This window comes from Petaurus breviceps, unplaced genomic scaffold, assembly GCF_028583685.1.
Source record: "Petaurus breviceps papuanus isolate PSGF00001 unplaced genomic scaffold, PetGlider_PUasm1.0 90792, whole genome shotgun sequence".
Taxonomy (NCBI): Eukaryota; Metazoa; Chordata; class Mammalia; order Diprotodontia; family Petauridae; genus Petaurus; species Petaurus breviceps.
The window spans coordinates 8126458-8151219 of NW_027187347.1; the positions used below are offsets into that span (position 1 = coordinate 8126458).

The 24762-nt window shown below is 39.1% G+C and overlaps 1 protein-coding gene across 1 annotated transcript in view; it reads left to right on the top strand.

Annotated features, from left to right (window-relative positions):
* The first annotated feature begins 2077 nt into the window (after positions 1–2077).
* Positions 2078–24762, top strand: part of TMPRSS7 (transmembrane serine protease 7) — an 88438-nt gene continuing 65753 nt past the window's right edge. The window contains exons 1-3 of the mRNA XM_069070022.1: positions 2078–2125; positions 3730–3946; positions 12967–13097. Of these exons, the coding sequence (XP_068926123.1) occupies positions 2078–2125; positions 3730–3946; positions 12967–13097 (396 nt within the window). The remainder of the gene's footprint in view (positions 2126–3729; positions 3947–12966; positions 13098–24762) is intronic.

Consider the following 24762-nt stretch of genomic DNA (forward strand, 5'->3'; position numbering starts at 1 on the left):
TTTTTATATTTATTCTCTCCTGAATAAATGGGTAGCCTCCTCAAAAGACTACAAAGAATCAGACAAATGCAAGCCCTTTTATGATGCTTCCATTTGAATTTCCTGCGTTGTTCCTCCCTTCAGAGCTGGGATTGGTCCCAGCTCTTCTGGGTTACAATCTTTCTGACTGGCCCATTACATATATGTAATATGAGCTTCATGGGTCGAATGATCGGATAATGAGGCTCTAATTCTATGTGGGGTGTGTCAATTGCTATCATAAGGCTAGGTAAGCATGTGTATTAATGAAAAGCTGGTGACCCTCCTTTTTGTTTGTTTTGTTTTTTGGAGGGGCAATTGGGGTTAAGTGACTTGCCCAAAGTCACAGGGATAGTTGTGTTAAGTGTCTGAGGTCAAATTTGAACTCAGGTCCTCCTGACTCCAGGGCTGGTGCTCTATTCACTGTGCCACCTAGCTGCCCTTGGTGACCATCCTTTGACCTCCAGTCAGTATGAATCAACTTAGCTCAGGCTTCCAAGGGTAAATTTACAAATTTCTTCCAGCTATATGATTGGATAGGGTCGCTCTGTCCTTCCTCCTCTCATACTGATTTACACCTCCCTGGAAGTCCTATGCAGCATCCATTGTTCCTATAGAATCAGTGGAAATCAAACTATCAGCATTTCTCACAGAGACTTGGACAACATGATGAAAGGATTTGACAGACAGAAGTCTATGAGTTGTACCTCCCCAGTGTAAAGTGTATTTCTGGCTGCCAAGAAATTAAATGTTCCCACAGGCCAATTTAAGCTGTAAGAGTAGAAAGTATATGGTTCTATTAAAAGATTTGTTATTCCTCTCTCTTTTCCTCTTCTTTTTTCCTTTTCTTCAAAGCTCACAATACTGGGTTAATCTTGACTAATTTCTTTCACCTTATCCAATCTACAGTCATTGTTCTCATCTTTTCATCATCACTTCTATTTTGTCTCTTGATCTTTTCAACTTGACTTTTGAATGTTGGCTTTTATTGTCCTCTGGGACCTAGTGGCCTTAATAAAATGTAACCAAAGTCAAATAATTATTTTTTAGTCTATGGATAAAGTACTTAAAATTATTGCCTTTTATTAGGTTGAGAATCCCCCTCCCCCCATCACAAGAGATTAATTAATCAAACTGTAAAACAAATATTTATCATGTGCATACTATGGACGTCCTAAGTACAGTATTAGGTCAACTTGGTTATAATGGAGAGAAAGGGAACCAAAGGCTGAATGAGAGATTGGAGGTGAATTGTGGGTGGTTTTTTTACTGGACCATAGGAGCTAGTCCTTGATTGTATGTCAAGGAAAGGAGGGATTGAAACTATGATGTTCATTGAACTCTTTCCTAAGGGGTTAAGTTAACTTGCCCAGGGTCATACAGCCAGTGTCGTCAGAAGAGGAACTTGAACTTCTTGGCTCCAAGGCTAGCTATCTACCCACTATCCCATGCTTCCTATGAATCTTCTAAAAAGGTCTTCTATGTGGATGAGAGAGTAGGAAAAGTTATTTCTGTTTTACATTTTCTAGCTGGAGCAATGTTGGAAATCTCATTAAATTTACTGTACCATATCTAAATTCAGAAAGTATACTTTAAAAAATAGCATAATTGGCTGATTGATTATAACACTGTTAGGTTTCAAGCTAAATTAAATGCAAAGAGTTCAGGGACTCAATTTGTCAATTTCATGCTTGTTTCCTCATGCACAGCACCCAAATAATGTTGTTCTCTTCCCCCGCCCCAAGTTGACAGCACCATGTGTCAGCTTCCAAAAGGGAGCAATCAACATAAACCCCACATCATATATGGAAACCTGCCTACCCAACTTCAGTTTGGGACACAATTTGCCTGGTCCCTTTAATGCCCCATGTGGAGCAGTGAGACAGATGCAATTACAGAACTGGAAACTGCTGGATGTAAACTGATGCCCTGCCCTGAGTGATCTCTTAAATGCTGTTGCTGATTCTCCTCAGGACAGGAACCTGGGGACACTGTACAAGAGAGGCAAATTTGGCTTTGGAGCAACCCTACCTGCAAACTCGAGAAGAGTTCCCTTAAAATGGAGAAACCCAACAGTGATGATTCAGCCAAACTTGCTGACTTGAATGTAAGTAGTGTTGGAGAACCTTGATCTCTTAACTGCTTTGGGTCTGTTTGTCCTTGCTCTCTGCTCATCAGTGAGGGCTGCACCACCCTCCTGAATTGCTGTTAGCTTGTGCCAAAGCTTTGTCAGTGGCAATTTGTTCAACAGCTGTGCATTGAAAATGTCACTGAATGTGTACTGATCTTTAAGCGGACTGCATTTAATAAATGCCAGGGTAAACTGATGAGGGCAAAGCCTATCTTTGATGTGATTCCACTGAAAATCAGCAGTGAGACTCAGCCTACATGTTGAAAATATATACACAAGTATATATTTCGAGAGAATTTCTTCTTTGAATCATTTAGAAGATGTTTGGGAGGGAATTTTATTTTAATGAGTCCAGTCCATATCCTACAATAGCTATTTTTCTCTTTAGAAACAGTACCTCCACCTCCTCCAAGGCACAGCATTAGATTAAGTCTACTCTCGTTTAAATTTCAGCTGGATGACTGTCCACATTCCACTGGACAAGGTTGTTTGGCAGGAAGAATGAGACACCAATGAATAATTTAGAACATACTGAGCTGCAAATTAGCCCATTAATTGGTATGAATATATATTATAAGAACTGGACTAATTAGCAGGACAAAAATGCATTATTTCTTTAGAATTCTTATTCTCATTTGATTTAGCCTTTATTCTAGGCTGTTGCATTTCACTCATTTATCATTAAAAGTGTTGCAGTTAGAAATTACCTCATCTTTATTTACACTGAGATGTATAAATCTCTTTGTCCAAGGAGCTCTAAGTCCCTTCTATATATATAATCCTCACATTTTCAGGTAAGGAAGGGAGGGGAAGAAAGCTGAGATGAAGCGCAATGCTAAGTGATAAATTGCAATTTATTTTTGTTTGCAAGCAGAATATTTTTATTTTACCTAGTGGTTTTTGCCAAAGTAATCTTTGTTGGTTTCTTGTTTGTCATCCCTATTTTACTGATTGGGAAACCAAGACAATGCAATCACTCAAAAGTACATGGTTAGAAATAGAGTTGTGAGCAGGCTACATGTGTCTTCTCCCCCAAACAAAATATCATCTATAAATTATATTTTTTCAAGTGGTAAAGAATTCTGTTATAACTAGGAATAAAAATTACCCATTCCACTGGAGAACAAGGTTTTAACTTTTTTGTTGCATTTAGTTTTCTTTATTGAGACATGGTTATGCATCCAGGGACAGACCAAATGCCACCTGGCACCATGAAAAGAGCCCTAGATAGGGAGTTAGAGGGCCTAGGTTCATGTACCAGCTCTCTTACCTACTACCTAGGTGACACTGAGAAAAAGACCACCTCTCTGAACCTCAGTTTCCTCATCTATAAAATGATCAGCCTTTGGAGACTCTTTCCAGCTCTATATATGATTCTAGGATCCTAAAGAAAATAAATATACACCATGAATTTTCACCTTTTGGCCCTTTACTTTGGAAGGTTTGTGCCCAAATTTCCTTTCACAGGTATTTCCTTTTATTATTCCAGATGCCTCTGATGCATAATTGCTTATATATGACTCTGTGTGTGTATGTATGTCTATATATATATATATATTTTTTTTTTTTCTTTCTTCAAGGTATCTAATATCTCTGTCCAAATGGTAACACGACCAGAGAAGCTACCAGTCAGGAAACCACCCAGAAAGCCACACAGAAAACCTATTGGAAAAGTCAAATCCAAGAAGAAAGCCAAGAATACCCCCTTTTGGAATATCCAGAGTAAAATCATTCTTTTCACAGCATTTTTAGTCATCCTAGCAGTAATCACCTGGACATTACTATGGCTCCATATCAGTGAGTTAAAATGTGTGCTCATGGGAGTTGAATGCATTGGGATTAATGATACATTATAAATGTAGGTTCTGTTATGTATCTTATTAAATTCTATATGTTTTCCTTATATTATTCCTTCATCCCCTAAGCAGACCTTGATGAGAGGTAGAGGAGGAATTGGAATAGTCTGGACCTTCTTCTACCTCAACTTTAAAAGGATAGGGGAAAAGAGGGGGAAATGTGTAAGTGAGGGCAGGAGAAAGAAAGTTCTAGAGTGTTTTTACCTGCTCAGATAAGTTGAATGAATGTGAAGTCCTTCAGAAAAAGAAACTGCTTCACTCCACTCACTCATAATTTCACCTTTCCATTTGTCTAAATACCATCATCATGGGAGGCCTTAAAGGCTGCTTTGTGGACACATGCTAAAGAAGTACCACCACCTAACTACATCTCCCTTATCCACTTGGCTGATTCCTGAAATGTTACTCAGGACATCATCCCTTGAGTTTCAGGCCTTATTCCTGGTAAAGTGCAAATAACCCCGGAAGGGGTCGTTCAAATAACTTGAATCTCAGTTATTTTTCTACCTCATTGTGTAAATTTTAGGAGGTTTTTTTTTCCAGGACAGGAGGGAGAGTCAGAAGGAGGGAAGAGAACCTGAGAATGCTGGGTACCCAGAGGAGTAGAAAATAGCAAGTTGTGGAAGAATCACTAGTGAAGAGGGGAAAGGACTCAGGTTTCAAGATAATTTTACAGTTCTTGCTAGAGTATATTGCCTAATATATTGATAGAAATTTCCTAAGAAGCAATTGGAGTTTTGGTGCCAGTCCTATTTCCAGTTTGAATCAACTAGGATGAAGAGATTCTCTAATATTTTTCAACATTAACAATCTCACAACAAGATGAATTGACCTGAGGAGATGTTAGATTGACTCAGTTTGATATGTTTTAGAATTTTAGTTGGTAATTGAAATTTGATTGCCCTGGTAAAGGGGGTAGTTAAAGTTGGTTGAAAAGGAATAGAGAGAGGGACTGGCTGGTACTCAGTAAAACTGATTGCTGTTTTCCACTGGACATATGGAAAGTGGTGGCAAGAGGTCACCAGGTAGAGCAAGAGGTAACCTTGATGCTGTTGGTATTTAAAGAGAAACTTCATTCAAAGCTTGGGAGCACAGAGACCTTTATATCAGCTCCATTCTCAGAATTGCCATGCTGCTTTGCTCAGCACCTGCAGCAGGTTTTACTAAGTAGATCCCTTTTCCCCTCTAAGTGCTGAATACTGGGGGCCCTGCTTTAATAAATTACATCAGAGTGATGAGAGATGGATGGAAGGAAGAGGTCAAGGCTCTGTCTCCTCTTACCACATGTCTATGTAGATACTACCAACCTTAGATGGGATACTTATGTGCCAGAGAATGCCCTTTTAATTCCTTTCCCAATGGTGGGAACACAGTAGGACAGCATGTACTTCTCTCTATCAGTAAGACTAAATCACCAAGCAGCTTATATGTCTATTCGGAGAAGGGTTTTAAAAATGGCATCATTAGGGGCGGCCAGGTAGCACAGTGAGTAAGAGCACCGTCTCCAGTGTCGGGATGACCTGGAGATCGAATCCCGGGCTCAGATACTCAGCACCACACCCAGAAATAACTGGCCGTGTAACCTTGAGCAAGTTACTTAACCCCAATTGCTTAAAAAAAATTTTTTTTAAATGGCATCATTAGGTTTCCTTGAAGTTTCAGGGCATACTCAGGATTTGGGACAAAAGGAAAAAATTTTCAAATAAAAGTGAACTTTTGCTATTTTTAATGACTAATTTTGAAAAATGTTTTAATTTTTTAAAGGTTATTATTTTTTAATCTATTTCCTGTCATCACAATTAATTTCTTTCTGGTTATAAGATGTTGGACATGAAACAAAGTAGTGTTGATAATAATGGCTGACATAAATATAGCTCTTCAAGTCTTGCAAAGCATTTTATAACATTATCTTATTTGAGCCTCACAAGAACACTGTGAGGTAGGGATGACATTTGTAATTATCTCCATTTTACAGATTAAAAAAAACCAGAGACTCAAAATAGCTTCCTGATGTGCTCAGGATCACCCCTAGTTAAGTGTCAGATGAGGAATCTGAATCTGAATTCCTGATTCTAAGTTCAGAACCCCATTTACTAACCATTACAATACATTGCCTAAAAAAAAAAAAAGACAAATTACATTACCCATAAATAGAATGTTTCCAGTCAGTAGGCAATATTTTATTTTGTCTTTAAACCAACAGGACCAAGGACAGTACCTCACATGTTTTCAGTCAGTCATGTTTTTCAGTTGTGTCTTGGCAAAGATACTGGAGTGATTTGCCATTTCCTTCTCCAGCTCATTTTACAGATGAGGAACTGAGGCAAACAGGATGAAGTGACTTGTCACACAGCTAGTAAGTGTCTGAGGCCAGATTTAAACTCAGATTTTCCCTGACTACAGAACGGGAACTCTAGTTATCCATAGCATAGTCAAAGGAGGGGTGGGATGCCCAGACTATGCTGATTCTTCAACCATTTTATTATTCCAACGTGGTTAGTTAGGCCAAATGTTTTAAAGTGAATATGTATCTCATTTAGGAGACTGTAATGTTATGGGGGCTTGTGTAATTAGCATGATGTCATACATCTGGAGGACCTTACTATTTTTTTTTTAAGCAATTGGGGTTAAGTAACTTGCTCAAGGTTACACGGCCAGTTATTTCTGGGTGTGGTGCTGAGTATTTGAGCCCGGATTTGATCCAGGTCATCCTGACACTGGAGCCAGTGCTCTTACTCACTGAGCCACCTGGCCGCCCCTAAGCAATTGGGGTTAAGTAACTTGCTCAAGGTTACATAGCCAGGTGTTTCTGGGTGGGTGCTAAGTGTCTGAGCCCAGGATTCGATCTCCAGGTGTTCTCAACACTGGAGCCAGTGCTCTTACTCGCTGTGCTACCTGGCCGCCCCAGGAGGACCTTACTATTATAGAGAATCCATCTTCTATATGAACTCTGTGCTGGATAATTTTTTCCATGACAGTGGCAAATATCTTTGATTAATATATCTCTAACAACTAACTTGATTACTAGTGAGAGGGTCATTGAACAAAATAGTCTGTACTGCATCTTTAAAGGAATCTTGTTGTTGTCCACCCTTCATTTTTTGAAAAAAGGGCCAATGACATCACTGGGTAAAGTCTTGACTTCTGTGTGAATTAGATTTAAATGAGGCAGAGTTACACAAAGTCATCAGCTTCCCTCTCTACTCCAGAGTCATCAAAGTCCAGTGGCAAGACAAAAGTCAAGACAACTGGCAATGGCCCAGGATGCAGAGGATAAGGACATATTCCACAACTCAGGTGTTTTAAAAATTCATAGTGTTATGCCTCTAGACTAAGAATTTTAAAGATTTTTGCCATAATAATGAGAAAACATATGAAATCAAGTCAACAAGCCTTTATTAAATACTTAACTAGATGACAGGCATTGTGCTGAGTGCTGCCTTGCATCCTCTCCCAGAGAAGAATTTGGAATCTCTGAAAATCTTACTGGAATCCACCAAGATATCTATGTTTATGCAGCACAACATACAGAACTAAGCATATCAAATAATTAAACAAACTTATAGAAAACACATTCTGTATAGTTAGCACAGCTAGTCTTCTTAGCAGATGTTAAAATAATGCAATCGAGTCACATGCAACCCATTAATCTACATTTTATATGTTAGAATTTCATGTAGCTAACCATAGTACACAAAATAATTATAATTCACTGTGCATAATCATAGCATAAATTACAATGTGGCACATAGAAAGTAAAAAATACAAGCTTCTTATAATAAATGCATATAATAATAAATACATAGAACCTGTAAGAGTTGTGTACAGCAATCAAATATATAGTCATCTGCAGAAACATGGGATATAAATTGTCTATATAATATAATAGTAATCAATCAACAAACATTTCAGTTAATTGCTAGGTGTCAGGAACCAGAGACATAAAGAATAAAGATATTAAATAATCCCTACTCTCAAAGAGCTTATGCTTTATGAGGAGAGACAACATGCATGTAAATATCTTTTAAAGCCATTCACAATTTGTCCCCAATCTATCTTTCCTCCTTTATTTTACATTTCTTCCCATACTGTACTGGGGTCCAGCCAAACTTACCTTCTCTCTATTCCTCACATACTGCACTCCATCTCCTGTCTCCATGTCTTTGTCTTGGTTATCTCCCATGCTTAGAGTCCACTCCTTCTCACCTCCATTTTAGAGAATCTCTCTCTTCTTTCAAGATACAGCTCAAGTTACTACCTTCTACATGAAGCTTTTCCTGACCCTCTCTCTCTGTATCTCTTAATGCCTTCCTTTCTGAACCATCATTATTTTCTTTGGTCTCCATACCCAGAGCCAGGAAGATCTAAGTTCAAGTCCAATCTCAGACACTTCTTTACTACTGTGAAATTGAAAATGGATTTTAATTCTATTTTGCTAAGACTTAATCAAGCTAGACTTAACATTCCTCTTTGCTGTAAGTTTTACTCAGGTAACCTCAGGTCACTTGTCTGATCTTGTAACTAGTACCTGCAATCTTGTATGATTTTGTTATATTCTTGGGAGATGCTTAGTTGGAGAAAAGTCTTTAGGGTGAAATTTTGCTCTAATGAATCACAAGTTGTTTTTTTTTAATAGTGAACAAAAGATTTATTCAATGGAAACTTGTATTCTCTGTACCTTTTCAATAATTATCAGTCAATAAGCATTTATAAGAACTTACTGTGTGATGTGACCAACAAAATGGAGGACTAGATACCTTTTCCAATCTTAATGATCTCTCAAACTTCTCTAAAATAGGAACTATGAACAGGAGATAAATACATTTCAGTTATCTCCACAATCTAAGACATCAAGAACTCTAAAAAGGTATCAGTCAAGTGAATTAACAGCAGGGAAAGCTAATCCCTAACCCTTAATGGGTTCACTTAATTCCTCTTTCTCCACTGGTCACCGTGCTCTTGCAAGGCAGCACAAGTCAAATCATAGGCTTGCAATAGAACTCAACTTTTCCTCACTCCACCTTTGTTCTTCTCTGTGGAGGTAAACCAAAAGGTAGAAACTTGTTTTGGCTAGGTCTACAGTGTGGAAGAACTCTGTGCTATGATTGTACTCACCCTGAGGACAGAGGAACATAAGGAAGTGAGGCAAGATGCACACATGTGTGTATATCCATCAGACCCGAGGGAAAGAAGATTGGCATTGATCTGGTGGTAGTTCTGTTGCCCCAGAAGTCATTTAAGCAACAACCCAATAATGATGAAATGTGAATTCACCTGTGATGGAGGAAAAAGAAGCCATGTTGAGGTCTGATCCCTGGGGTAACTACTGGCAAAAAGGAAGGAGTCAAAAATTGAACATAGCGGAATATAAGAGAAAAGATTGAAATTACCTAAGATTCCAGGTAGAAAAAAACTCATTTATCAATCTTGAGCACAAGCAGGTAAATAGTACAGTGAAGTAACAGAAGAATGGAATTTTTCTCCAGATTTGCTAAATGAGTCCAGACACCTATGAATAAATATTACAAGACAAAGAAAAATTAATTAACGCCTGATGAAGCAGAGAGTCCTGAGGATTCCCAAGAGATTATGGAACTGCAGCAGAATATTTCCAAGTGGTTTAAATGAATTTTGAAAACAGAATTTATCGTCTATGTAGCAAAAATTGACAGAATAGGAAAACTTGAAACCACAATGGTATACTTCGTCAAGAAAAAAATAGAGAACAATGGATTAGGAATGCAAGTCAGCAGAAGTGAAGGACAATATGGAAGAAGAAAGAAAAAAATAATAATGTTAAAAAGTATGATCTCTATACAAGCAAATCATACTGATCTTAAAGATAAGAATGCATAGAGACAACTTAAAGCTTATGTCTCTAAGAGGAACATGACAAGAAAAAAAAATAAACTGAATATGACAATGCAAGAAATAATACAATAAAACTGTCCAGAACTGAACATAGTAAACAAAGTATCATTCAAAAGAATACACAGATCACCTCTAGAAGGGAAAAACAAAACAAAACAAAACCCTGTGCTACAAATTCCAATATATGGTAGTTAAATTTAACAGTTCTAATGATAATCAACCAATTCTGTAATCAGTCAGGAGAAATACCTTAAAATAAAAAGGAACGGAAATTAGAGTAAAGCAAGATTATTTTGTACCCATCTGAAACTAGAGGTGGAACTGGATTGTTGTGTTCCAAAAGGCAAAGGAGCTCAAGATGCAACTCCAAATGGTATGCCCTGCAAATCTGTGCCAATCAATTAAAATTGGATGCTCAATAAAATAATAGTATTTAAAACATTCTTACCAAGGAAACCAGAACTGAACATTTTTTTTTCCTTTTCAGATGACAGATATACAAGAAAGGTTAATAGATACAGAAACTAAAGAAGGCACAGATAATAAAATAAATTATCCCTCCCTCCGCCACCAAAAAAGTTAAAATAAAAAGGAGAAAGTCACCTATGGAGTTAATAATAACAAGAACAAATTAACAACAGAGAGACCATTAAGAGATTTCTTTCTAAAAGTATACAAGGTGTTATATGGCCCAGTAGATAAGAGTGCCAATTCTGAAGTTAGGAAGACTCACCTTCCTGAGTTCAGATCTGATATCAGACACTTGCCCTGGACAAGTCACTTAACCCTGCTTCCCTCAGTTTCCTCATCTGTAAAATGAGCTGGAGAAGGAAATGCCAAACCACTACAGTATCTCTGCCAAGGAAAGCTCAAATGGGGTCATGAAGAGTCAGACACGACTTAAAATGACTGAACAACAACAGAAATCAAGTAGAAGTGCTGGTTGAGAAACATTACTGAGACATCTAGACATTAGAACTACAGTTGAATCAATGTTGTTTTTTTTTGGGGGGGGGAAGGGTACTAAAGGTTACTAAATGGAAAAAATAGGGTACATAAAAAGGAAGGAGGAAGAAAGAAGGTGGAAAGGAATTTGTTGTTGTAGTTCAATGATGCCCAACTCTTCACGACCTCATGGACCATACTGGCCATGGAGATTTTCTTGACAGAGACACTGGAAGGGTTTACCATTTCTTCTTCCAGTGAATTAGGGCAAATTTGCCCCGGATCACACATCAAGTAAGTGTCTAAGGTTGGATTTGAATTCAGGTCTTCCTGACTTCAGGGCCAGCTCTCTATCCATTGAGCCATCTAGCTACCTTAAGGGAATATGTGATCTACCCTAATCAAGTAAAAGGTTTAAAATGAAGGAAAAATAACTCTAAGGAAGAAGAGTACCTAAGGGCAAATGAATGAAGAGGAAAAAGTAGGGACTGAAATATTTTTGTTCAGTCATTTCAGTCATGTCTTCCTCTTCATGACCCCATTTGGGCTTTTCTTGGCAAAGATACTGCAGTGGTTTGCTCTTTTCTTCTCCAGCTCATTTTACAGATGAGGAAACTGAGACAGAGTTAAGTGACTTTCCCAGGGTCACACAGTTAGTAAGTGTCTGAAACCAGATTTTAACTCAGGAAGATGAACTTTCCTGATTCCAGGCCTGGCACTCTATTTGCTGAACCACCTAGCTCAGTGATATGTGGGGAGAAAAAAGGATGGAATCTTTCAGTGGTTGGAGAAGGTATCAATGAATAATGCTCCCATGGCAAAGAGAGATATTATATAAATAGAGAAGAAGACCTTGCAATAGATTGTAACTTGGTCTGGTCTGGGCATGCCCAGTTCAGGTAACATTGAGGCCTGTGTCTCACCATGTAGGTTGGGGTAACCTCTTTTCATTGGCTGCCTATATCTTTAGAACTGGTGAGACTGAACCAATCACCCTTTATGGCTATGTTCTTTTCTACTATGCTCTTTCTACTGTGCTCATAAATAGCCAACTGAAAGTGACCTTCCGCTGTTCTCCCTCTTTTACCCCAGCTTGGCAAAATGGGTCTGGGGTCTTTGTTTCTATTCTGCAGTTTTTTGTCTTCAGTTGAAGGTGCTGGATGTGATTTTCATAGACCTGGGAGTTAGATCTATGACTATCATGGAGCCAGAATTGCAAGTGTGGTGATGCAGCAAGCCAGGCCTTCACAGAAGCCCTCAGAAGCCAGGGTACCTAGAACTCTAAGGGAGTTTTGGATTTGGGATTGGGACTTGTGTTCTATGGGAAATGAGCTAAACTATGCACCTAATCCTCCCTCTCTCCTGTACCAGCTCAGTCTCTGGGGAGGGAAAGGGGGTTAGGTTCATAGTTTAGGTCAGTGCCCCTAGAGCTTGAGTCTCAGATACCCTGGCTTCTCAGGGTTTCCACACTGGGCTAGAACCTGAAATGAGAACAGAGAAAAGAAACAAAGAACACTAAGCCTAGAGCAAGGGAAGGAGATTCCTCTCTCACTGGTCCAATCTTAATGATTTTAAAGGCACAGGGAATCAATCAAAGGAGTCTACCCCCACTCATGTGGTAAGTGATGAGGAGGGCCTCCATTTAGGCAACCTGGACATGTTCCAAAGGCCCCACAAGGGCATCTCTGTTAGTTGAACTGGTCATACACAGGCCAGCCCAGATTACAGGATATATATGCAGGAAGTCTACAGGGATTTGGTGCTTAGAGACACCACTCATCATGTCTCATAAGATATCTAATACTATAAACTCTCACTCTCCACCCACTTGGCTTTCCTTTTGAAAGCAAACACATATGTTGTTTGCTCCCCCAACAACCTCAACTTCAGGGGGTCCATGAATTGTAAAATTTACATTTTTACCTTATTCTGAATAACTCTGCAAAAGAGAAAAGTATATTCCCAGGGTGCCATCATTTACTATTCATGAAGGAGATTCTATTAACTACCTAGAACACAACACAGTTCCTGAACCACTAAAATATTTGCCATTAAAAAAATTAATTCATAAGCACAATGCTACCATAAACCAGATACTACTTTAGTATGATGCAACTACCTAATTGTCTTCTTTTTGTTTCACAGGCCAGGCTGAAAGCAAGGATGCATTTTACTTTGTTGGACTGTTCCGAATCGCCAACATTGAATTTCTCCCAGAATATAGACAGAAGGAATCAAGGGAATTCCTTTCAGTAGCACAAAATGTTCAGCAAGTGGTAAGAAAATACATCAGGGATTATAGAATCCCCATATCTCAGGAAGTAAAGAAGGTTTGTAGGATTAAAGTAGCGTCTATAAAAAACTGGATTTATATATGCTCTCTACTAGCTAGAACGAAACATTTCTTTTCCTATAAGAAATGAATTAGAACATGCACTTTTCTCTTCTTGCTTCATGTAATGATTACTTAATATGCCGGCATTCTATACTATACATAGGTTTTATACATATTCTACACAGTAATACATATTCTATACATAGGTATATGGTTGAGGTGAGTAATAATGTGAATAACTATTATTCTCTTTCCCCATCAACACCAGAAGAGTGGAGCCAGCATAAAGCTGGCTTCAGGGAGTGAGGTAATAGGGTGAAAATAATGCATTGACGTGTACTGGTGTTAAGAATGAAAGCAGAATTCAACTTCTAAAGCTAAGTAGCCAAAAAGAGAAATAGAAGTAAATAAAGGAACTGCTTCTACTGAACAAGTGAATTAAACTGTAGCACAATCAGAATGTCAGCACCATGGTCAGCTGAAAGTAAAGTGTTGTTTCAGCACTGAGACTGTGGACAGCACTGATTGTTCCTGTTGCTACAGAGTGCGGACAGGTAGCAATTTTTAAGGATGTTAAGGATTTTATTTATATTTATTATATTTAAGGATATTATGCTAAGAATATATTAGACAAACTTCATGGATTAGGTGGTTTATACTGTTCACAGTATAAAAGCAAGATCTGGGCGAGCCTCTGGGGTGTGAGAAAACTGCTGTATTGTCTGAATTTCTGTAGGAGAAATATACTGTCGTGAGTCATGTGTTCCATCTCTTTTTCCAGGTATTAACCACCAGTGAGATGGCTGTGAGGGGGGAAGGGTATCTGTGTCTTCATGTCTCTCTCCACTGGTGTCTGGTGTCTTATGGCAGTACCTGATACTACCACTGAGTGGCAAGGCATATACATTCTTTTAAAGGAGGAGTCTGTACTGAGATCTTTCAGAAAGAGTTTTGTTGCATTTTTTATACAGGCCTTGTTCTGAGCTCTGTTCCATTCCCTTAAAGCTAAGTTTTGCCATCCAGGTTATAATGATATCCCTAAGAACACGGAATACAAATGAAATTAAAATGCTTTGTCCCAGAAAATGTGTGGCAAAAATGGATGGACTTCTTAAATCTGGGAGCAGGAGAAATATGGGTTGTCTCAATAAAAATCTAAGCATGTCAGAACTGAAAGGGACCTTTAAAACTATACACTAAAACCCTGTCATTTAATAGATTATTCAAGGAGAAATCTCCATTGATACAATTTTTCTACTTTTAGGTATGTCCCTAAGGCATTGGGAGTGCCTAAGAACACTTCCCCAAAGGCAACTTTTTTCATAAGAAAAATGTCAGAGAAGATCAGTTAAAATAGTCAAGGGGACATTTCCATAAGAGTATACACAGCATAGCATGTGAAGTATACTCTGAAATAGTAGGAAGGATTAATAAAGAGAGAAAAGGGGAAGTAAAGAATGGAAAAGAGAAAGAAATAAGTACAAATGGTGGGGAAGTGATAGAGTCAAGTGCTGTCCAGGGTTAGGGTGTCTATTTTTTTTTTGCCTTTTGGAGGGCAATTGGGGTTAAGTAACTTGCCCAAGGTTACACGGCTAGTGTTTTTTGTGTGAGTGTTAAGTGTCCGAGGCTAGAACCGAACTCAGGTCCTCCTGACTTTGGGGCCAGAGCTTTACTCACTGCACCACCTAGCTGCCCCTAGATTTCTATTTTTGAAGAACACAACTGAGAGAAGATATAATAAAAACATGAATAATCACTAGTTCTTGGGATCCTGTAAGTAAGGGGGAAGACTGTGAAGTTCTTTTTTTAAAAGTCCTCTTAATATAAATAAAAGCAAACACCATTTGATGTAGTATATGTGTATACACATGTATACATAAGTACATACCGTGCTTCCCCGATAATAAGACACTGTCTTATTATTTTTTTTGGACAGAAAAACACCAGAGGGCTTATTTTCAGGGGAGGGCTTATTTTAATGAACATTGACAGCACTTTTAATAAACAGGTAAATGTGAACAAAAAAATGTAGCTTTATTCAATAATGATCATGTCATCTTCTTCAACAACATCGTCATAAGTGTCCATACCCTGAATTCAGTCCTGGATGTCTTGTGCCTCCATTTCCTTCAGAAGTGGACCCAATCTGTCATGTCCAGCAATATAGCTCTCTTTAAATGAATATGTCTTGTCCAGGTAACCTGCTTGTAGTGCCTTGGCGACACAGCTGTCAGTAATTTTATCCCATGACTTCTTCACCCAAGTCACGACTTCTTGCAGACAGGGCTTCACAAAGTTTCCACGCTGATTTCTTTCCATTCTATTTTCAATGTAGTCATTGACTTCCATGCACAAATGGTCCTTGAATGGCTTGTTTATTGCAATATCAAGGGTCTGGAGATAGGCAGTCATTCCTGCAGGAATCATTACTTGATCTATTCTTCTCTCTGCAAGGAAGTTCTTCATTTCTTTAGCGTGGTGAGTGCTGGCTGAATCCCAGACTATCAGACCTCTTTGGTTACCTCACATAACAAGTGGCAGCATTAAATCAACCCACTTTCTTATAACGGCTTGTGTACACCAGGCTTTTTCGGTTTCAAGAACGTAAATGCCAGATACATGTTCAATCTTATCTTTCTTGACCTTACTAATCATTAGAGGTGTGGCTTTCTTTCCATCCAAACGAATTGCCAAAACACAAGTGACCCGTGCACTTTCATAACGGTAGCCAGTGGTGGGAATGTAGATTGACGTTGCACCCCTGTGATGAATTGTTGTTTGAGATCCTTGTTCCATAAACACTGCAGTTTCATCCATAGCAATCATATTGCAGGTTTGGTACTTGGAAATGTCAATCCTATCAATAAAGGACTTGAATGCAAATGCACGTTTAATAATTTCAGCATCTTCCAGCTTAAACAGTGTTGTTGATCTTCTTAGGGGCAGTTCATACCATTGAAGGAAACCGTCCAACCAGTGTTGTGACGCTTTGAATCCTTCTGAGACCATTTCAAACTCTGGTGCCATTGAAAGGGCAAATGCTTGAATATCAGCCCTGTGCACAACCAAGGCCTTTGCTCTCCTGTCAGCAATCCATTCACCAATGAGGATCTCCAAGTCAGGATATAAGGGCTGCCGACCTGATCCAGACCTGCGCTTTTTCCCTTATCCACCTGTTGATTGAGGTTATTATAATCTGCTCTCCATTTTCTGACCATTCGAAGATCCAAAAGTTTTTCTTTACAGAAAACTGCAAGATTCTTGCCATGTGACTCCTCTACAATTGCTTTCTTATACTCAACAGTATACCGTAGCTCTTCCTTTTTGTACTCATGTCTGGGGGTCAAAACAGACAGAATAATAAAATTATGACCATCAGTCCTTCTTTTCACTCCATCATGCCCCCTGAGTTCTTTTTTCCTCCATCATGCCCTTTTTATTCTCCATCATGCCCCCTCACTCCCGCTTACATACCGGGTTTTTATGTTGTCCTGCCTCAGCTCTCCTCCGCGGCACTGCTCTCAATGGTGCCAGCAAGCAAATCACTGGGGAAGAACAGGATGACGCGCTCACTGCTGCAGCTCTGATTGGATGCAACTCGGAGCGCGGCGTGCGTTTCACCCGGCGGGGGGAACGGTGCATACAGAAGGTACCATAATGTAGTGTGTAGCGCAGGGGATCACCTTCACTACAGTAGCAATCTCAATAGGGCTTATTTTCGGGATAGGTCTTATTATTGGGGAAACACGGTATACATGCACAGATATGTATATACATATATATGTGCTTCTCTAACCCCAAGAAATGGTTGAGATAGAAAATTTGTGAATATTCAAGAAGAAATATATGTAGATTTAATGGATGAAAGCAGAGGGATGCAATAGAAAGAATATTGTATTTTAACCTGGGTTTGAATGACAGTTCTGTCACTACCTGTGTGACATTGGGCAAGTCATTTAGTTTCCTCATCTGTGAAATGAGGGAGTCAGATTAGATGATCTCTAAGACCCTTTTGGGTTTATCTAGGTAGTGCAGTGGATAGAGTACCAGGCCTGGAGTCAGGAAGACTCATCTTCCTGAGTTCAAATCTGGTCTCAGACACTAACTAGCAATGTGACCTTGGTCAAGTCATTTAACCCTGTTTGCCTCAGGTTCTTCATCTGTAAAATGAGCTGGAGAAGGAAATAGCAAACCACTCCAGTATCTTTGCAAAGAAAACCCCAAATGGGGTCACAAAGAGTCTGACTTGAATAAAACAACTAAACAACATAAAACATCCTATCCAGATCTGAATCATATGAGTCAGTAAATTGTAATTCAAAAACAAATACATGGAAGACAAAACCTTAATTTACAAGGAAAAGTTCAGGATTCCTTATATCTTGAGGTCACTGTAATGGAGGGAATTCACATATCCCTCCCCAGCACAACCTTTAGTATCATTGGTTGAGTGGGCCATTGGTTTGAGCCAATAAAGAACTACTAGTATTTTTAAAGTCAGTCATCCTTACTCTTTCTTCTTTCCAAATGTTGAGTAGTTTATTGCCAGTAGCAACCACTGGCAATTAGATGTGGACAGGAAACATACTATGGATAATCCATTCATCAACTCAAGCTAACTCTATATAGTAGATATTTAATAAGGCTAAATTGAATTGAATTATTTTGTATCTTCCTTTCTATATTATTATTTTTTTAAAGCAATTGGGGTTAAGTAACTTGCTTAAGGTTACACAGCCAGTTATTTCTGGGTGTGGTGCTAAGTATCTGAGCCCAGATTCTATCCCCAGGTCATCCTGACACTGAGGCCAGTGCTCGTACTCACTGAGCCACCTGGCCGCCCTTTCTTTCTGTATTATTAAAAATTTTAATTAATGTAAATTTAATGACTATTGCTCATCTTTAGAAGGGCAGAAAGTATTTTCCATGTTTGGAATATGGTTAATCTGCTTTACTGCCTGAGGTCCACATGGGACTAGGAAACACTGCTTGCCACTACAAGCCCCTTCTCAGCAGATGGAGCCTTATCTGAAGGATGTGAATATAGATATAATGATGGCAGAAGGTAGGAGGCATACTAGGAAGCTGATAGAGAAATAATATCATGTATGAGATATAGTGGAAAGAATATTGGAGAGTAAGTCATGACACCTGGTGTGTTTTTTCTAGTTGTGGCTTTGGCATGAGTTAGTATGTGATTTTAGTTAAGTAACTTCACATCTCTGAAACTCAATTTACTTACCTCTCTAGTGGTGTTGATGTATAGGACCTGTCAGTAATCTGGGCCTTAAGCAAGGTGGCTGTTAATTACTCAGAACTCTACCCCTATTTCTATGCACCAAACTCTTTATCTGGAAGTACGTGTCCAGACCAGTGCCTGCTGCATGATAGGCATTTAATTAATGCTTACTGATTTATGGATTCATTGAATCATGATGCATCATATTTATGTCTCTGCCTTTACCTATTGGCCACATATTCTCCTTTATAAATCCAGCAAACTGCCAGCTACCTTCCTTAACATTATGTGCAAGCATGATAAAATTAAGAACAAAGGACACATTTCTCAGGAAATACCATTTTCCATTCTTTCTCCATTTCCACTCTCTAGGCAAAATCTCTCCTTTCGTGCTGGTTCTTACTTCTTCAGCCTCTCAGCTATAGAACAGAAATGAAATAGCTAATCCAGAAATTAAGTACCTTGTATTATACATACTTCCCACTTCCCAGTAAGGCAGTCTGTTAACATAGAACTAGTGGCCTCCATTGGGACTGGAAGTAAAGTGTTCTAGAAACTTTTGAAAAATCATGTTTGTACACTTACTTTGGCTGCCATTGTCTCTAATTCTCCACCTTTTCCACTTCAGAACCATGTCTTCCATTTGACACCAATCTTCTCTGGCTATTACACCTATCGGCTTCCTTCAAGCACTAAGGATAGCATGAGATAGAAGGATGGATAAAATTGTAAAAGGATGCCAAACAAGGATCTGGGTGTCTCTCCTATGTGGAAGACTAATAAGTCACATTTAGATAGTAGTTGAAAAAGATATTCTTTTCACAGCAGTACTCTGAGATAAGTTGTTGCTTGTTGTTCAGGTATTTTTCAGTTGTATCTTACTCTCTGTGACCCTATTTGTGGTTTTCTTGGCAAATATACTGGAGTGGTTTGCCATTTCCTTTTCCAGCTTATTTTACAGATGAGGAAACTGAGGCAAACAGGGTTAAGTGACTTTCCCAGGACCACACAGCTAATAAGCATCAAAAGCTAGTTTTGAACAGAGAGCTGGTAACAAAGTCAGGAAGCTATGGGTTCAAACCCTGTTTCTAACACATCCTGGTTCTGTGACCCTGAGAAAGTCACATAATTTCTCAGTACTCAAGGTAAGTCTCCAAGGCAATAAGTTACAGAAAGGGTGCCAATTTGCATGAAGAAAGGAAATTTTCTTACCTGGGAGTTCTCTATAATAATGAACTTGAAGGTCAAATCCTTGTAGGGAAAAAAAAAAGAACAATAACCAGCCTCTCTTTAATAAGAGAAAGCAGGTGGCCTTTGGGGGTCGGAACCACAGATGTTACCTGCCACCTAATGGTCAATATTGGAATCTCATTCTCATTGACCACTTTACCAGAGAAATCATGGGCAATCCCTTCATTTCCCTGCTACTTTTATACATGGAGGTTGGTAAAAAGGAGTGTGAGGATGGTTTAATGGAGCTTGGCATGTTCATCTCAGAAGAAATTAACCTTGGAAGGAGAAGTTAAGCTTGATCAGGAGCTCTTACTTATATAAGAGGTTATTATCATGTGGAAGAGGATGACTGACTATTGTCTATCTCCCTTGGTGACAAGAAGAAAGCAAATAGTCTGAAAAGATGCCACATGGGGTGAGAATTAACTTAGATCCAAGGAAGAACATCTTTGCATGGATTGTTGTTGGGGACTGGGACATATTAGGAGGGGAAACTATAAAACCTACTTCCCAGTCTATTCTGATAGTTGTTGATGTACAGTCCCATTTAGAGGCAGAGATATGGATTAACTTTTTTTCAATAGTCATAAACATGACAGAGAATGGTTAAGTGACTTGCCCAAGGTCAAAGATAGCACATAGTGGAAGTGCAATTCCAATCCTGGTCTTTTGGATCGAAACCCAACACCTTTCTCCCTGTTTCATGCTGTATGCCCTTTGAGGTTAAACAAGATGAATCTAATCCATTTTCCACATGACACCATTTTAAATACACCAAGAAAGATGTCAGATTTACTCTTTCCTTCCCCAGAATTTTCTCTTCTGGCAACACATCCTCAGTTTCTTCAAATGAACCTCATGTGCTCTCCAGGTCTACCACCACTCTGATCATCCTTCCCCGACATGACCTAGTTTGCCAATGTCCTTCCCAAAGTGTGGTGCCCAAAACTGAATGCAGCATTTCTGTAATGGTCTGCTTAAGGCCTCTACAGAGACCATGCTGCTCTTCATTCAACCTAGTGACATTTACCTGCCATGTAATTCAATTCAATTCAATTTATTCATATCAGGTTTGTAGACCACTAAAACCTGTATATCTTGTTCATATCATATCATCATTAATCATTTTTTAAGTTCCTACTATCTAACAGGCATCATGCTAAGGGCTAAAGATACAAAGAAAAACCCAAACAGTCCTTCCTCCCAAGAAAGAGCTTCATGACCTAACAGAGAGAGACAATATACAAATAATCATGTTTAAAAAGATATATACAGGATAAATTGGAGGTAGTCTCAGAAGAAAGGTACTAACAATAAGGAGGAGCAGGAGTGGCTGCTGGCAGGAGGATTTTTAGCTGAAACTGGGTGTAATCCAGGGAAGCCAGGAGGCTAGGGCAACAGCCAGGGAAAATGTACCATATTGGAATGTGGAGTATCATGTGTGAGGATCAGCAAGGAGGCCAGAGTTACTAGACTGTAGACTATGTGGAGGAGAATAAGGTATGAGAAGTCTAGAAAAGTAGGAAGGGGTTTAAAAGTCAAACAGAGGATTTTATATTTGATTTGAGGCAATAGGGAGCCATTGTAGTTTATTGAATAGGGGAGTGACATGGCCAGGGAACTACAATATAGCTATCATCTATAATAGAGCTATACCTTCTGCAATCTATTCTTCTATAGTTGATTTTTAAACCAGGGAAGGATTCCACATGTTTTCTTTAAAATTTCATCTTATTAGATCTAGCCTATTACTCTAGCCAGTTAAGATTGTTTTGGATACTGTCATTCAATGTGCTAGAAGTCCCTTTTGTATGCTTCTGTATTTAAATGTAATTAATTAAATTATATATTAACATAAATATATTAAAATGTATAGCTTAATTAAAATATAGCTATATCTAGGTAAAACAGAAGAATCACAGGATTTCAAAGGCAAAAGACTTGGATTTCAGTTTTAACTTTGCTATCCACTGCTCATATGACTCTGGAAAAGTCACCAAACCCTTCTGCAGCTTAGGCTTCTCCATGTGTAAAACAGTAATGATATTTGAACCATCTATTTCAGGATTGTTATAAGGAAAAGGATTCATAAGTTGTAAAGTATTATATAAATAGGAGCTATTAATGCAATGTCTATCAAGATTTTAAGGAATACAATGACCCAAAATGAGTTACCTCAGTAAATAGTCAACTTTTATCCATCATTATTTACTCTATCCTTGATTTTATCTTAGAGTGAAATGAGAAGCAGCAGGGTGTTGTGGGTAGAGTCTAGAAGCAGTCTAAAAGCCAAGATGACCTGGGTTCAGGTCCTGCCTCCAATGAATTTTGACTATGTGACCCTGAGTAAGTCACTTAACCTCTTGGTGCTCTAGATACTAAACTGGAAAGGACCACAGAAGATTATGAGTTTAATCTCTCCATTTTACATCTGAGAAAACTGAGGCCCATAGACATAAAATGACTTGTTCAAAATTATACAGGTAGTATAGAAGTAAAGCAAATATTTGAACCAGGTGATCTGATGGCAAATAATTGTACTAACTGACTTCATATTTTGTGCAAGAAGAGAAACTTACTTAAAATGAAATGTGAAGCAAATACTAGAAAAATGCGTTGGCTGAAAAGACTCCCAACATTCACGAAGTAAAATTATCTCCTCTATGTCTATAGGTAGGTGTCAGCACAGTATAACACAAAAGGCTGAATGGTCTCTTTCCTGAGTGTCAGCACACAGACTGGGAAGCATTGTAGAAAGCTTTGTGATTTTCCTGTGATATAATTGTATGAAGAAGATGGAGAGATCATAGTACTGTGGGAAAAACAAAAGCAAAACACTCAGTCTAGAGCCAGGGGAAGTCGATTCCTGTCCTGCTTCTTAGAGATTGCTTCTGGTGTGACTTAGACAGGCCACCTTCTCTTCCTAGGCTTCAGTTTCCCCACCTATAAAATGATGGTATTGGACTAGATGGGCTCTGAGGAGTCTGTCAGCTCTAGAGCTGCAATCCTATTATTCTTTGTGAAGGCTCTCTCTTGTCCATCTGCCATCTCCAGATGTCCTGATCTATGTCTTGCCACTGGACCCAGATGGCTCCGGAGGAGGAAGTGAGGCTGGTGGTGACTTTGCACAGCCCTCCCTCCCTGTAATCCAACTCACTTGCAAGTCATGGCATCAGCTCCCTGATGTCATGGTCCTCTTTGAGAATGAAGAACAAATAACAAAAATAATCTCTCATCCTTCTACCTCTATTGTTTCTTTTTCTAGCTTAAATTTCCTCCTTGGTCCTAGAAATTCTTCACTATCTCTGTCTCTTTGTCTCTGTCTCTGTTCCTCTCTCTCTCTCTCTCTCTCTCTCTCTCTCTCTCTCTCTGTCTCTCTCTGTGTCTCTCTGTGTCTCTCTCTGTGTCTCTCTATCTCTCTCTGTCTCTGTCTGTCTGTCTGTCTCTGTCTCTCTTTCTCTCTCTCACTCTCATTCTCATTCTCACTCTCTCTCTCTCCCTCTCTCCTGGCTGGAACCTTCCTGGAAAAGATGGGGGTAAGTCTCATATGGCTACTGGAGTTTCACGCCATTGGTTTTCCAAGTCTAGCAGAATGGGATGGGTTGGGGGCCAAGGAACCTATAAATAACTGCCAAATCCTCAAAAGATGGGAAGGTGGCACACAAAGCTCTATGAAAAGCAGCTGTTCTTCCTATCCACTTGTTCTCTTTTTAGGGGCAGCTGGTGTCGCAGTGAATAGAGCCCTGGGTCTGGAGGCAGGAACAGCCTGAGTTCAAATCTGGTCTCAGGAACTTACTAGCTTGTGACCCTTTGCAAGTCACTTACCCTCTGTTTGTCTCAGTTTCCTTGACTGTAAATAGTAGTAATGCTAGTATCTACCCCACAGTGTTGTTGTATCAAATGAGATAAAATTTATTCTAAAAAATGCTTAGCACAGTGTCGGACACAGGTATTTTTGTTGTTCAGTTGTGTCCTACTCTTCATGAATCCATTTGGGTTTTTTGTGACAAAAATACTGCCATTTCCTTCTCTAGCTCATTTTAAAGATGAGGAAACTGAGGCAAACAGGGTTAAGTGATTTGCCCAGGGTCATACAGCTAAGGCCAGATTTAAACTCAGGAAGACTCATCTTGCTGATTTCAGGGCAAGCACTTTATATGCACCACCAAGCTGCCCTGCAAAGAAGGCATTATATAAGGCTTGTTTCTTTCCTCTCCCTCTTCTTCTGTTTGACTTTCTACTCTCCTGAGAACATTTCCTCAATGACTGATTCTCTTCCTGCCCCTGAAACATTATGAAAACAGGGTGGTGCTGTGAAGAAGCTATTTATTCAAGCATACCTCAAATTACACATAGAGAGATTGAATCAGGACTGAAATTTGAGAAGTGACCTTGTCATTGTCCTCTCTAAACACTGGTCTTAATCAGTGGCAAATGAAGGGAGCCAAGAAATGCTAGGATGCAGGATGTTTGACTCCAAGTAGTTTGAAGACCTTTATAAAGCAATAGTTGGTTTCATATGGCCCTTCTCTAAGGACCTCAGTGTTTGTAGCAGCAAGCACCCCAAGCGCGTCCTCAGGGTTTGCTGCCCATACAGGTTCTTGGATCTGCTTTGTTAAAGGAAAGCAACTCAAAATGGGTTAACAAGCTTACTTTAATCAGTCAGACATATATCGTTTACCTTGTTCAGGAGAAAAGGTCAGCACCCCAAACCTCAAAGCATACAGGCAGAATTATCAAGACAGAAACATCAAGTAGACAGATTTCCAAACTGTCCAACCATTACATCCATACCCAGTCAACATCTGGGTTTCCACATTCTGGGTTCTTCAAAGCCGGGGGACTCTCAACAACGGCTTCCCAGAATTCAGATCAAATCACAGAACACTTTTCAAAGTGAGTCCCAAAAACAAAGCTACACATCAGGGCTTATATAGCCTTCTCCTAGCTCAGAGAATGTAACAACCTTATTGACTCACTGGCCAATCAAGAAGCATCTACTGAAAAACAAGCCTCCCCCACCCCAGGCTTCAGGTGCACATTAGCCTAGGGGCAGGGAAGATCTTTAAAATTTACATTCTTATTACAGAAGTGACCTTGTCATTGTCCTCTCTAAACACTGGTCTTAATCAGT